Here is a 14,385-nt window from a genome sequence, read left to right as displayed (position 1 = left end):
CCCACTAGGTTTATATCTGGGACTCTCCACCATTTGACCTTAGAACTGAAGAAGCTTCTCGGATGAGAGGTGAAACGTCTTCAAGCAACTTAAAGAAGTACAGACGCTTTTCTTTGCAAGCTCCTTTGACTACGATGACCTGGATGACTGAGAGCCTTCACAGACATACAGAAGTTTCTGTAATCAGCCATTTTTTCTTCTTCTTTCACAGCATTTTTAAAAAATAAACACAGCAAAACAACAACAACAAAAGTCTATTTCAGTATTTAGAATTTCTAAAACAAATCCAAATCTAATCCTAAAAAAATATATTCCAGTTTATGTCTAGGTGGTGGTTTTTACATGTTTAACTACTGAAGGACACTCAGGTGATCAATGTGTTTTTTCCCTGTCAGGTGTACGACAGGGTGGTCGGAGAGGAAGTTCTTCCCCTGGACAGACGGTTACGGAGGCTGAGGGCTCACTGCGGCCCCGTCGCTGGCTCCATCTTTGCGTTTGTGGCCGTGCTGGACTTCCTCTTCCTGCTGCTCCTGCAGTGGCTGATGCCTGATGGGGTCATGGATCTCGCCGTCGACGCCACAGGCCCTCGGCGACAGTGGAGACAGGAAAAGAGCCATAAAAATGAGGCTTACTCCTGATGTGCCACAGAGAGCAACAGAAACAGAAAGTTGATGACAGTGACCTCTCAGCACCTCTGCCTCTCTTCAAACTGCTTATATAAGTTTCCTATGTGATCTTCATGGTGCGGGCTAACATTTTGTTTACATTTACTCACCAAAAGGGAGTTGGTGGAAGAGACTTTTTTAAATAACTGGAATTTGTTGCACACCTTGAGAATTTATAAGCACTTTTTGAAAATGTAAAGATGACATTGAACAGAGAGGGTAAAGGGCTGGCTGCTTGTAAGCTCACAGGGAAACAAAGCTACTGTAACTTATCGAGAGACCTCAAAGTTTGTTTTTTAAATAAAATCCACTGTTTTGTGAAGCGTGTCAGAGCATGTTTGTTTATCATGAATGCCGTAGTGCAGCGGTGTACACGCTCCTACCTACTGCGGTACCTTTGTGAATGAGGAAGCGTCTAAAAGTAGCTTTCATGATTGACACTCCTTTGAAACCTGCGAGCTTTTTTTTTCTTTCTTTTTCTTTTCTTCAAATGATAAGTAAACTTTCAGAAAACCCAACGTGGGAACCAAAGTGTACTTTCTAATATATATGGCATGTGCTATGTTCTCACATGTAATTTTTGCAGATCCTGGAGAGGCATCAAACAAATATTTCTTTTGTAGATGAATCTGATTGTAAGGAAGAGTGCCAAAAAAAACCACACTTGTGAAAAAGGAGCTGATAAAGAGGTGTCGCTCTTCAGGGTCAGCGACGGGGATTTGCAAGACAGAAACAAACATCATATCAAGAAGTTCAGCATGTGTTCAATGTTAAGACAACATGTTTCTGTTGGAGCTAGGGACTTTTTTTGTTAGTTTAAGGCATTTCATTTAGTTCATGTGGCAGTAATATATTTAAGGGTCTTATGGGGCTTGTCCTGGTCTGTGTGTCTTTAAGTGCTTTGTTGAAGACACCTCAGGATCATTCTAGCAGCTATTGTAATGTAATGCATATACCGTTAACTCTGGCCATTCACTGGGGTGAGAGTGGGTGGAAGGTAGTAATGTGGGGGAGGTGACCAAGGGCCCAGATAAGAGAGTGAGGAAGGCCGGATTCAGGTTTGTGTATCTGGCTGGGTGAAGGAGGTGAAGGAATCTGCTGCTGTTTCGTTTTCATCATGGCTGCTGTGCAAACAGACGTTTCCCTGTGGTCGCAACCTTGGGAGAGGCCTTTGTCCATCTACGGAGGGTTGGTGTGTAACTCGCTGATGGCTGGTGAGTTTAATGTTTGGATGGTTTTTTTGCATTAGTGTTTCCAGGCCTAAAAGCTTTCCATGTGAAGTCTGATGCTGCTGTAGACATCTGGGATGAAACCGGTTTAGCATTTTAGGGTTGGGGTCATGTTGAGAAACCAGAAGTCATAGCTGGTCTGGCCATCGGGCAGTCCAGCTATCAGTCCAGGCAGTCCAGGTGGGCGATGGTAATTTTTGGTTTAAATGGGCCGATGTTTTGTTGTTGTTGTCTTTTTCCCCCCCTAACCGTGTAAACAGTGACAGGTGGCGGATTGGATAGATGCTGGCAGACGTGTAAAAATAACTCAATTGTTTGGTAGTGGCTATGGTGGAGCTTTCACAGATTCAGTAAAATTAGCAAGTGGTGGAAGCCAGCAGGTGGATGGGGGGAAGGGGAGGCGGAGGTGGAGAGACCCAAGGCGGCTGTCAGGTGAAATGAGCTTCAGGTAAGAAGTTATGACCTGCAGCCTGTCTGGGTCAGATATAAACCAAGTTTAGGTGCAGTTTATTTTTGTTGTGCTAACTTTTTACAGTCAGTGACGATAACTCGTACTGTGTGCTAGCTAGCATGACGGAGTTTCTATACAGTTGGGTGGGTGCTATGATGTTACTGATAGTGAACTTTATTTTATTCAAGGTTAGTTAGTAGAGTTGCCTTCCGTCCTGTAAAAAAACGGAATCCTCTGGTATTCAGAGTTAATATTACATGTTTTGTATTGAGCTGAAAATAAACGGATTTGTCCCGGACTTCAGCTACAATAAAAAAAGACACAAAGCTGGATTTATTCTGTCTTTATGCTGTCAGCAGCCTCTTCTTCTCTCATTCTCCCCCTCCCTCTCCTGCTGCTACTTCAATCATGAAACTGATCAATGATCAGCTGATCTGCTTTTCTCCCTTGCTTGTTTATCTCCCGCTTTGCGCCAGAAAGAGGAAACTAGCAGGGGTCGCGTTAAACAGCAGAAGCGCCTTTAAACGTGATCAGCTGTTGTTAGAATTTATTTAATATTACTTTCTAGTATCAGCTGATGTTTGTTGGAGCCACAGCTGTAAAAGCTGCTGGTCATGATGTCGGTTTGGTTATCTGGTGAGAGGGAAACATGAAGATGAAACCAGGAGATGTGATGATTCATCATCAGAGCTGTCAACAGGTTAACCTTTTAGGTGACATGAATGGGTTGAAGGAAAGCTATGAACTGTTTCTGAGAGACAAATAACACCAGGATCCTTTTTTTTTATGTAGCTGACAGCTGGTAACTGTGCAGGGGCTTTTGCCATGGGGCCAGGTAGGGCATTAACAGGGAAAGGGGGGCACAAAGAAATACTTTTCTTTGTTATTCTCATTTAAAATTTCTAGCTTTTAACAAATAATTATCCGAATCTTACAACCAAAGTTTTCATCTGATGTCAAATTTATAGAAATCCATTATTGTATGTAGTAAGTTTTTTTTCAGGGTCCCAACATAATTTCCTCAGAAGAAAGTACTGTACATGATGCCAGTATTTTCCCACATTTTCTAGATACTGTACTAGTACTTTGTGTAAAATGCCATCAAAAAGTCAGTTAAGTTTTATTCTTTCTCACTTGTCTTTCTGTCTCCTTTCACTTTTAAAAGGTTGCCATGTTAGAAAAAATATTTTGCCCTGCCATGCTGTTTATTGATGTGGTAAATAAATAGTTTATGAAAATATCACTAAATCTGTCATTTATTATTTTTAATATTCAGTAATGGTCATGTCTCACCTCTAGTCTTCTGTCTTAATTTCAGGTTTCCACCATATGTTGTAGATAGTTCAGGAAGTTAACTCAACCAAGCAGTCTTTGGGTTTCGGCTAAGTACTGTTTAGAATACCAGAATAGGGAGGGTGGTGTAGGTTTAAGTTTATTAGATTGATACATATATACCAACAAGACTGTGTACATCACTGTCACAACAACGTTTGTTTTCATTCAAAGGCTTTATGGTTTTTCCTATAATACCTGGTGGGCCGGTCTCTAGTCAAAATGCCTGGGCTGATTTTTTTTTTTTGTCCCAGTCCAGCCCTGCCAGAAGTGTGTATGTTTGTGGATGAGGTTACAGTGGTCTTGGTCTTTGTGCTTTCTGAATGTGGAAACATAACTAATTTGACTCTCTGTGTCTCAGACTTCTGGTCTGACAGAACTCCGCTCCATGAAGCGGCCTTTCAGGGCAGACTCCTCCACCTCAGGGCCCTTATCGCTCAGGTAATCTTAAATCTTGATTTGTACGTCGAGTACTTACAGTCTACAACCCGAAGACTTCTTGAAAAGAAGTCAAATGAAAATCCTCTGATCTCTCCCTGCAGGGCTTCCATGTTGACACAGTCACCATGGACGGGGTCACGCCGCTCCACGAGGCTTGCCTCGGGGGTCGTTACGCTTGTGCCAAGTTTCTTCTGGATAATGGAGCCAATGTAAGAAGGAACAGATACATTTTTCTGTCATCAAAGAAACCCACAAGTTTTATTTTGCTTATCCTTTTTGAACTTGATGCCTGATGGAGATTATAGATCATTTGGCTATTGCCCAAAACAAATGTGAGGCCAGGCATACATTTGATTTATGTGACGTGAGATAATTAGGTCATCGCTCACTCTTGGTATTTCTTTCTTAGACAAACAAAGACTTGGAAAATGATTCTGTTTAACTTGTCTAGCATTAAGGTTTCATCAAAAGGAAAAACCCACAGAAGTATAAGAACGTCATATCGTAAACCCTCCTTTGTTGTGCTAGCATGGTCTCAAACACGTTTCAGAACCTCAAAACTTTGAAATTATGTACAGATGCACCCTAAAGAGGTTACAGAAAAGGCTACATTTTAAAAAAAAATATATATTAAATTAAGAGCATTTGGGTTGAAATGCAGGCATTTAACGTCTTTTTTCCAAATAAAGATTATTTTTGCACTCATAAGATGAATTACTTTATCTGATATTTTGTATTTAGTGATAAGAATTTATGTACCGTCTCATTGCTTTGATCATACATGAAAATGGATCCCTTCACTTTTGGTTTGAAAAGTATTTGATGGATTGAAACTCAATCCTAAACTTCACATACACTAATAAAACACTGGGGATGGGGGGAATCTAACAATTCGTTTTATCATTGTGAAGTTGATATAAAAGACTTTGGCTTGTGTCACAAGAGAGCAAACCCAGCAAATGGACTTTAGGCCTTCATGTATTAAAAACAACCCCTATATTTAAAATTATATTAGCTTGTCCAGCTAAATAATCAGAATATTAGTGAGGGCTTATGTGTAAGTGCCCCAATAACCTCATGGATGGATGGATGTTATAAAAAGGGCTGTAATTTTTAAATAGTTAATGCAGTTATTTTGGTAAACCAATTAGTTTACAGCTGAAAAAATCTGCACCTCAGTTGCTTGATTTGATTGGTTTGAGCATCGTACTCACTTTCCTGTAAATTTCACTACAGGATGCCTGAAATTGTGCAGTTCAAAAAGAGCTGAGCTCATTTGCGAACTCACAGATTCTCCCGCTTTACCACAGATTTTTGTTTTCACACGTTTTAAACCTGGTGTTGTTGCTGAAGAGTTTAGATTTTACTGGAGAAAGGTCAGAGCTGAAATCTGCATGCAAAGAAGCCTTCAGTTGTTGGTTGTCTCGTGTGTTTGCTCTGTTTGAGCATTTGTGTATGTTTGTGTCACATGCATGAATAAATGAATGAGGTACACTCCGTTCTTTTGGATGCATTTCCTCACAAACATCATTCTCAAGGCAATGGCAGTGTCAACAGATGGCGCCACACCTCTCTTCAATTCCTGCAGCAGCGGGAGCGCTGCCTGCCTCAAGCTCATCCTGCAGCACAGTGCCTCCATCCACACCACCTACCAGCTGGCATCTCCAATCCATGAGGCTGCCAAGAAAGGTACACAAAGGTATCCATTTACAAGAAATTTCTGGTTATGAATGTGGACTACATGTCAGCATTTGTCATCTTCTCCTCCAGATCACCGAGAGTGCCTGGAGCTGCTGCTGGCCCATGGAGCTCAGATTGATCTGGAGCTGCCTGACGTTGGGACGCCACTCTACTCTGCCTGCATGGCCCGGGCTGCAGCCTGCGTAGAGGTGCTGCTGTATTCAGGTAATATAAGTCAGGAATAATCACCAGTCACACCTTTGCTTTTTGTTTGTTTCAGTCATGAAAATTAAGGCACTTCAAGGCCCAGTCTGTATAATAGTCTGAAGTTGTTTTTTTTAAATGAAAAACTCCACTCTTGTAATTACACAAACCAGTCTATCAAACAGTTGTTTCAGCAAACACAGTAACAGCTCTTTTATTTGCTGTATACAGTTGTAAAAGAAAGAAAGAATCAGATTTAAAAAAACAACTTATTGATTCTTAAACTGAGTCAGAGGTGCAATGATTAGTTAATTATTTCATTTAGTGTTTTCTCAAACGAGAGGATTTCTTCCTTTGACATAACTTAGTTGTGAAGCTTTTCTTCTGTGCCGCCTTTCATCTTTGGGACTTAAATGCTCAAACTAGACCGCATATCTTCGAGTTTGGCTCTGCTTATCAGACAAACCGAGGCACTTGAAGGTGTCAGTTGACATTTAACACGTCTGTCTTGGATTTTCCACGTTTGAAACGATAATCGCCGAGCAAAGGTGAACCAACAGAGGACAGAACCGTTCGTTCCAGCCATATAATATTTAAATACAGCTGCCATTTTTTGTTCCTGCTGGGCTCTGAGTTACTTTTAGTGGCACGCTCTGCAGTTTCTCTCTTTCGCTTTCCATCGTAGCAGAAACTCGGTGTCACAGTTCACATCAGCACACGTTTAAAAGCTTTTCTAATCAATCCAACCTGTCAGACGTGACAGCCAGTCTCAAAACTATTCAGAGCTGTGCTTTGGATTTATTTTTGAAAACTTTTTTATTAGTCGCTAATATATAACAACGTGCTGCTTTAACAATAAATCACTTACAACGCACGGATGGGTTTTAATCAGAATTGTGTGATTTGCGTGCTGTTAGGTGTTGCACTCTGTTTGCATGTTTGAGCAGGAGCAGATGTTCAGATCGGATGCGGGCCGGACAGTCCTCTGCATGCTGCAGTTTTGGGGGGAGGAGCTGACATTGTGCATCTTCTCCTGGACTTTGGAGCTGATGGGTGTCGCAGGAACGCCGAGGCGAAGACTCCTCTTGATCTGTCGAAGCCAAACAGCTCAGTGAGAGCTGCACTGCTGAGCAGAGGTGTGTTATTGTCCTGTCATTGTTTCATATTGTTATTATTGTTTTACATTGTTTCTTTTTAATGGTATTTTTATATTGTTAAGCACTTTGTGCAGCATCGTCTGTCTGGAAATGTCCTATATAAATAACTTTGACCTTGACCTTTGACCTTTTTGCACTTACATAGAGGACCCTCACTTCCTTTTATTAACAGCTGTGATCTGCCTCCTGTTCCCAGGTCCCTGCTCTCTGTCTCAGCTCTGTCGCTTACGTATTCGTCGAAGTCTCGGAAAGAGTCGTCTGCACAGGGCCTCGAGCCTCTTTGTCCCTCACAGTATCAAGGACTTCCTCCTCTACCAATGACACATCTCTGCCGTCCTTTGCTTTTTTTTTTTTTTTTGCTTCGCCTTTTCAAGAAGAAAGGATAAAAGGCGTCCACATTCAGAGAGTTTTCATCCATAGCTTCATAATTCAGATGCTTTTAGTATTGTAATAACAGCTTTCTGAGAGCTGCTCAATGAAATCTTTTGGATACAAGGGAGGGACGCTTCAGGATAAGCTCTGTTCATCCTGCAGGGACTTTATGTGTCAGGTTTTTGTATTTTTGTACTTTCTTTTAAGCGCTCATGAATTTTACATGATTCCAACATGTTTTTAAAGTTGAACATTGCCAATTTTACACATCAAAGTCTTTTATGTTTGGGAGTACTTGTGCATATATTAAAAATAAGTTGTATAAAAACTAGCTCCACAGGAAGCTTTGTGGATGTCATTTGAATAAGCATCAGCTGGGGGTGAAAACTGCAGATCAGACCTTTTTGTAGCTTTGTAGCAACCACAGACTGTGTGCCTATGAGTACAACACAGGAGAATTCACACCACTAATGTTAGAGAGTTGCATTCTGGGTAATGCAGGTGGCAAGTTTTGAAAAAACAACAAAAAAAACCCAAATCTTATGTTAAAATAATTTTTCTCATAAATGTTTCTAATGGTTTTGTAAACTTTGAATGTGGCCTGTTTTGTTCACATTTCTGTGTTTTTATTTGTGGAATCTTTCGTAGTGCCGTTAGTACACGGGCCGAGGTGGCCATCACACATCATCTCTCTGACATCACACAGAGTAAGACTGAGGGTTTCTGTGCACCTCACACGATGCTTTATAACTGCTTTAATTCTTCGTGATGCTGATTCAAAAAGGCGCCTGAAACATTCCTCATACAGTTTGGTCAGTGTTGATATGACAGCATCACACAGCTGCTGCTGATTTTTCGACTGCGCATCCATGACATAAGTCTTGCGTTACACCACATCCCATCGGTGCTCTGCTGGATTGCGATCTGGTGACTGTAGAAACTGTTTGGTCACAGTGAACCTGTCGTCATGTTCAAAAAACTAGTCTGAGATGATCTGAGCTTTGTGATATGGAGCATTAGGACAGTAACTAACTGAACTAAATCAAATAATACAATATATTACAAGGTTACAAAATATAACAAAATAGCCCGAATTAACACAAAACACTGTAGTTATACATTTTCCAGTATATTACACCTAATTAAATAGTTGAAGTTGAGGTGCTTCATATCATGTTGGCTTTATTTCTTCTGTAGAGGATGTGCTGCGGTGTGTATTTGTGTGCTTTAGATGGAGGTGGAGGAATTGTACTGCAAGTTAGCCACAGGCAGAAATGATTTCCTTTGTCGGTCAGTGGTGCATTTAGGGTAATCCAAGTCTTTCACTGACTGTGCTCCTGTGACTGGACCTCATGGAGTGGCTGGGAGGTACTGTCTGGCATTGTCCTTATCTTGGACAACAATACTCAGATATGCTGCAGGATATTGGTACCAACAGGCCCAAGAAAATATCCGCGCACCAATAATCTCCAGCAGCCTTAATCAATGATACATCATCTGAATGTTGCAGCAGAATTCCCATCAGACCAGGAAACATTTTTTTTAAATCTTCTGTTGTCCAGTTTTGATGATCTTGAGTCAATTCTAGCTTGATGTGTTCTCCTGCTGCTGTTGCTCGTCTGCTACATTTCACTGTGGATTCAAGGATGTTCTGCATTTCTTTGTCTTCTCTGAGTCACTGTTGCCTTCCTATCAGCTTGAAACAGTCTGATTATTCACCTCTGAAATCACCGAGACATTTTCCCCAAGAGAACTGCTGCTCCGTGGATATTTTGTCCTTTTCATTCAGTTCTCTCAGCTGGAAATTCAACACAGCATCTTGACCATTCCTACATGGATAAATTTACTGATTTGCTGCAATGTGACTGGCTCATTAGATATTTCTGCTAAAGAGCAGTTGAAAAATAAAGTGGGCGGTGAGTGTATTTATGTCACAAGACGCACCTCAGACACCATCCTGAAGAGAACAAAGCTTCTGGAGACAAACTGTTTTATGCTTGATTACGACTGAGCTGCGTGTGAATGATACATTTGTGTACTTGCATGTGCTGTGGCTCAAAATAAGAGTTTAATAATGAGGGGCAGAAAAATAAAAACAAAATATACTGAAGGAAAACAGCAGCTGCAGTAAAGGATCCAAATAACTGAGGGTTAGAGTGTGTTTTGTGGCTGATGTTGCTCAGGGGGAATTAATTTTCTGACTTCAAATGTCACTCTGAAAGGTCACCTCTGCAAAGACCTGAAAGAACTTGTTGGAACAGATTTAACTTGACGTGTCTTCACCAAGACAGCAAAGAAAAACCTGAGCCTTCAGAAAAGGCTTTGTAAGGGCTGTATATAGCATGTACCGCTCATTTGTAAAGGTGTGCATTATAATGAGTCTCCTGCTGCTCAGTTTGAAACTTACCATCAAACTCCTGATATAAAATTAGGCCTTAATTCATTGCTGATTCATTCAGAGATTACAAAAAACCTCAATCGGGCAATTAAATAAAATTATTACCAACAAGATGATTTTATGTCTCAGTTCTGAGCTCCGTTCGGTCGAGTCGCTCGTTAGGAAAAGGTCACACAAGCAGCTCAGGGAAAGACTTTGTACTGCGATACAGACGAACTCATCCCCAGGTTTTATATTTATTTAGGTTTGATGAAATGCAAAAAAAAGGTTGCTTAAAAAGGAGAACTGGAGATATTAATACAGCAAAATGTTGAGAAACAAGGCATCCGTTATTTCTAAGTTGATGCTGGACTAATAAGGCCATTTTATGTTTGTTTATTCTTCACATTTTTACAACAGTACATTAATTTTTGTTGGGATTGACATTCTTACTCCGACAAAGGACGACACAGAGCGGTTGAGGTTATATTTCGTGACTAAAAATTAGTCACAAAATAAAAATTTAATTGAATATTCGTCCAAATAAAAGAAATAAAACAACAACTTCTGGTTGCTTTAAATGGCTGCAGCATTACATCAAAAGAAAAAGAAGGCTGTTGGGTTCATCTTCAAACACGTTACTCTGAAGCAACAAATATCTGCTGAATGTAACTGATACACTGCACAGCTGTACACAAGCAATCAACACTTCACTACCTCACATTACTGCACACACAATGTGTGATATCTCACAGTTTTAATAATGGGATTTAAAAAAAACAGCCAATAAATGTGGCTTAATGTTTCTCTGCATTACACTGAAGCGCACAAGTTACTGCGTTCAGCTTGAAGATTTTTACAGCTTATGAACTTTCAAATGTCACAGGCGATCGCTCCTCCGCTGACATTTTTCCTTAAAAATGGCATACTGTAGATATAAACAAACAACAAAATAAATATTGAGCCATTTCATGCATGGTTCGCAACGCAAGTGGGAGTGGAACACGTCATTTAATGCAACAGAAAACTATACAATATACAACAACGCCCAGTTTTATTTCGCATGGTTTGTGGTTTTACATCTGCAAAGATTTGAGATAAACATCTGCATCATGTTTTTAAAGAAGACTTCATATAACTTTTTTATATTATAGGTTGACAGATGTTCATATTCAAATGCACTCACTGACCACCTTATTAAGGGTTCACAAATATTAGCCAATCACATGGAAGTGACTCGATGCATTTAGGGATGTAGATATGATCAAGGCGACCTCCTTAAGTTCAAACCGAGCATCACAATGTGGAAGAGATGTGATTTAAGTGACTTTGAACGTGATATTGTTTGTTTCAAAAAATGCTGATCTCCTTGGATTTATTCCCATTAAACTCTCTTAAGGGTTTACAGAGAATGGTCTGAAAAAGAAAAAGTATCCAACGAGCTGCAGTTCTCTGGGTGAAAATGTCTTATTGATTTCAGGGGTCAAAGGAGAATAGTCAGGCTCATTTAAGTTAATAGGAAGGCATTATTAATTCAAATAACTCATTACAGCCCAGGTCTGCAGAAGAGCATCTCTGGATGGGCTACAGCAGCAGAAGACCACACTAGGTGCCACTCCTGTCAGCTAAGGACAGGAAAGTGAGGCTGGTTCAATGGGTTCTAATTTCTGCTGGACCCTTTGACTAGTAGGATCAGAAATTGACGTAAACATGAGCATAAGAATGCATCCTGTGTTGTATCAATTGTTCAGGCTGCTGGTGGTTTAGTGGCGTGGGCGATTTTTCCCTTAAAACCACCAGAGCATCATTCAAACACCCAAGCCTACCTGAGTATTGTTGCTTAACATGTCCATCCTATTATGACACCATGTATCTATCACTGATGGCTGCTTCCAGCAGGATAGCACACCATGTCACAAAGCTCAGATCATCTCAGGTGTTTTCTTGAACATGACAATGAGATCACGGTACTCACATGGCCTCCACAGTCACCAGATCTTAATCCAGCAGCTTTGGGATGTGTTAGAACATCATGGATGTGCAGCTGATCTGCAGCAACTCTGTGATGTTGTTGCATCATTGTGAAGAGAAATCTCTGAAAATTCTTACTAGTATCTTTTTCCATCAAACTTGGTTTAACTCAGTACTAGTATGGTGTACATAAGAAAGTTGCTCGTGAGTGTATGTTTTTTTTGCCTTTCTATTTTTGTGCAGCGCTGAGATCAACTCATCATACATTTCCTCATACAGTAACATATGGCAGACACAGCCTGCAACACTAAGCAGTGGTTTTAGTTTATCCATAACATCTGCTTGTATTTTAACAGATATGATTTATACAGTTACATTTTGGTAACCCTGACCACATGTAAGGCCAAAACAAAAGTTTTCAAAGTTTTGAAACTTGAAAAGTTTTAAATGTGTTCTTTGTTTTCTGTCTAGAATTGGGAGAACAATGTATGAAGAACCAAAATTACATATTCTGACTGTTCAGACTTTGGTTTGGGGTCATCACGACAACTTAGACCTCAGAGGATCTTTAATTCATTTAATTCAGGTACTATTATGATATAATAATTTTCTATCATGTTACTGAACTCAAAAGTGGCTCAAATCCTGCCAAAGCATGGGCGTGAAGTTCATGAACACCGATTGGTTCAGACGGTCGTTACATTTGTGCTCCTGCTGCTCTGGCTGCGCAGCTCTGTGGGAGCGGAGCAGCACAGAAGATGCTTTTTGAAGTGTTTCCTGAAGCGTTTGCTCATCAGGTACAGAGCAAATGGGTTCACACAGGAGTTGGTGAAGGCCAAGATGCGAGCGCACACGCTGGCGATGAAGTGGCCCAGCGACGTGTCCACCTGGTTGTAGTGGTAGGAGCGGTACAGGTAGATCACATGACTCGGGAGCCAGCAGAACGCAAACAAGCCGACAAACACAAGCACAGTTTTAGCCAGACGCTTCCTGGACCTGATCTGACAGGAGAGGAGAGAGAGGAGACAGTAAGTTCTGCATCAAATGGATGGATGGGTGGAGCTTTAGGTCTGAAAAGTAGAGCCAAATGATTCTATGCAATGGCCAGCAGGGGGCGACTCCTCTGGTTTAAAAGAGAAGTTTGCCTGTATAGAAGTCTGTGAGGAGATTACCTAACTTTGCCCTGAAATTATAACCTCGGTGAACACTTTCCTGATAAAGTTTTGGCCTCAGTCGCTTGTTTAAGGTGTTTTTGAGTCTTTCATGATATATACTTTATAAATGAGGATCTAATTTAGAGTAAAAGAAGCAATAAAGCAAGGTGTGCTGTAGAGAATCATTTGGCATTAACAGTTTGACTTGTGGAGAAATTATTGTTCAGTGAAGCTATCACATTCGCAGTCTGTGCGTGGCCTGTCTACATGCAGAAACTGTATGTTGTCAGATGGGCACAGTGTCAGAAATATGTGATGCAGCTGGTCTGTAGATACTCCAGGTTGTGCTGCTGCTGGTCCATCAGTCAGCTGAGGAGAAGAGTGAAAGACAAAGTGTTCACTCCTGCCTCTGTCTCTGTTTTTCATGCTGTATTTTGTTTGACTGCATCACAGCAAGACGGTCCTGGGTTTGAATCCACCATCTGGTCGGGACCTTTCTGTGTGGAGTGGGGAGAACCCACGCAGACATGAGACACAGTTTATCCCTGTGTCTGCGTGGGTTCTCACAGGTACTCCTGCTTCCTCTCACAGTCCAAAGACATGCAGTTAGTGAGGTTGGTTTACTTGGTGATTCTAAATTGCTCATAAGAGTGAATGTGAGAGTGAATGGTTGTCTGTCTCTCAGGCCGGTGATCTGTCCAGGGTGTACCCCGCCCCTCGCCCTATAGTATCAGGGATAGACTGCAGCACCCTGGTAGAGTAAGAACTGGATCAACACAAGCCTGAATAGAAAAAAAAAATTTTGTTCACATTTCTGGTGAACTCTGCTGTTGCTCCCATCCCTGTCACCCCGATATGTTGACTAATCACAGCATCATCCATGCTGAGCAACATTTGGGATTTTTGAGTACATTTGCGTTGGTTGAAAACCCTCTGAATAGGCTCTATGTACGCAAATACATATGAATATTGGACACAGTCACTGTAGCATAAATGGATCATGAATGTGAAGTTGTCACACTTGGTTTCACAAAACTAGGATGGCAAAGGCCAGAACTTTTAAATTGAAGCTTCAAAACAGGACTTTACTAAGCAATTAACCCAATGTGTAACACCATTACAAAGGCCTCATTAGACATAAAAGTCTACAGTCCAAGGTTGTGTTTGTGTTTTTGTGAACTGAAGGGAAGTTTTCACTTTGGCAGATAAAAAAGTGAATTTCTTTTTCTTTTTCTAAATTTGCACTAAACCTTAATTTTCAACTATAATTTGCAGTTAATCGGGGGTTCAGGGACTCCTTTACTGGAAGACGTTACCAGGCAACCAGATGAGTAAAAGAAGAAAAAACCTTA

General features: G+C 40.8%; 3 protein-coding genes across 5 annotated transcripts in view; 2 read left to right on the top strand and 1 right to left on the bottom strand.

The window, feature by feature from the left end:
• Positions 1-987, top strand: part of piga (phosphatidylinositol glycan anchor biosynthesis, class A) — a 10,801-nt gene extending 9,814 nt beyond the window's left edge. For both annotated transcript variants that reach the window (XM_005945875.3, XM_042213641.1), the window contains one exon: positions 396-987. In XM_005945875.3, the coding sequence (XP_005945937.1) occupies positions 396-638 (243 nt within the window). In that variant the 3' untranslated portion in view covers positions 639-987. The remainder of the gene's footprint in view (positions 1-395) is intronic.
• Positions 988-1,095: 108 nt separating this feature from the next.
• On the top strand, positions 1,096-10,424 carry asb11 (ankyrin repeat and SOCS box containing 11). 2 transcript variants are annotated; one of them, XM_005945874.3, is made up of 7 exons: positions 1,096-1,879; positions 4,039-4,118; positions 4,220-4,327; positions 5,657-5,807; positions 5,889-6,023; positions 6,950-7,138; positions 7,356-10,424. In XM_005945874.3, exons 1-7 carry the CDS (start codon positions 1,783-1,785, stop codon positions 7,478-7,480), a joined length of 885 nt encoding a protein of 294 aa, XP_005945936.1. In that variant the 5' UTR covers positions 1,096-1,782; the 3' UTR covers positions 7,481-10,424. The 2 variants fall into 2 exon arrangements, with proteins under 2 accessions (XP_005945936.1, XP_005945935.1); XM_005945873.3 differs by having other exon boundaries at positions 6,947-7,138.
• Positions 10,425-10,426: 2 nt separating this feature from the next.
• Positions 10,427-14,385, bottom strand: part of LOC102313634 (gastrin-releasing peptide receptor) — a 7,063-nt gene continuing 3,104 nt past the window's right edge. The window contains exon 3 of the mRNA XM_005945872.3: positions 10,427-12,880. Within this exon, the coding sequence (XP_005945934.1) occupies positions 12,566-12,880 (315 nt within the window). The 3' untranslated portion in view covers positions 10,427-12,565. The remainder of the gene's footprint in view (positions 12,881-14,385) is intronic.

This window comes from Haplochromis burtoni, unplaced genomic scaffold (assembly GCF_018398535.1).
Source record: "Haplochromis burtoni strain Fernald_Lab_line unplaced genomic scaffold, NCSU_Asbu1 Contig_462, whole genome shotgun sequence".
Taxonomy (NCBI): Eukaryota; Metazoa; Chordata; class Actinopteri; order Cichliformes; family Cichlidae; genus Haplochromis; species Haplochromis burtoni.
Note: the sequence above shows the minus strand (reverse complement) of the source record. Positions and strands in the feature narration are given on the sequence as shown.

Bases quoted from the DNA above. Each gene is read 5' to 3' on its own strand.
- asb11 (XM_005945873.3), top strand. From the start codon at position 1,783: ATGGCTGCTGTGCAAACAGACGTTTCCCTGTGGTCGCAACCTTGGGAG. The intron at 4,328-5,656 runs GTAAGAAGGAAC...ATCATTCTCAAG, and splicing joins TTCTGGATAATGGAGCCAAT to GCAATGGCAGTGTCAACAGA. The intron at 5,808-5,888 runs GTACACAAAGGT...CTTCTCCTCCAG, and splicing joins CCATGAGGCTGCCAAGAAAG to ATCACCGAGAGTGCCTGGAG.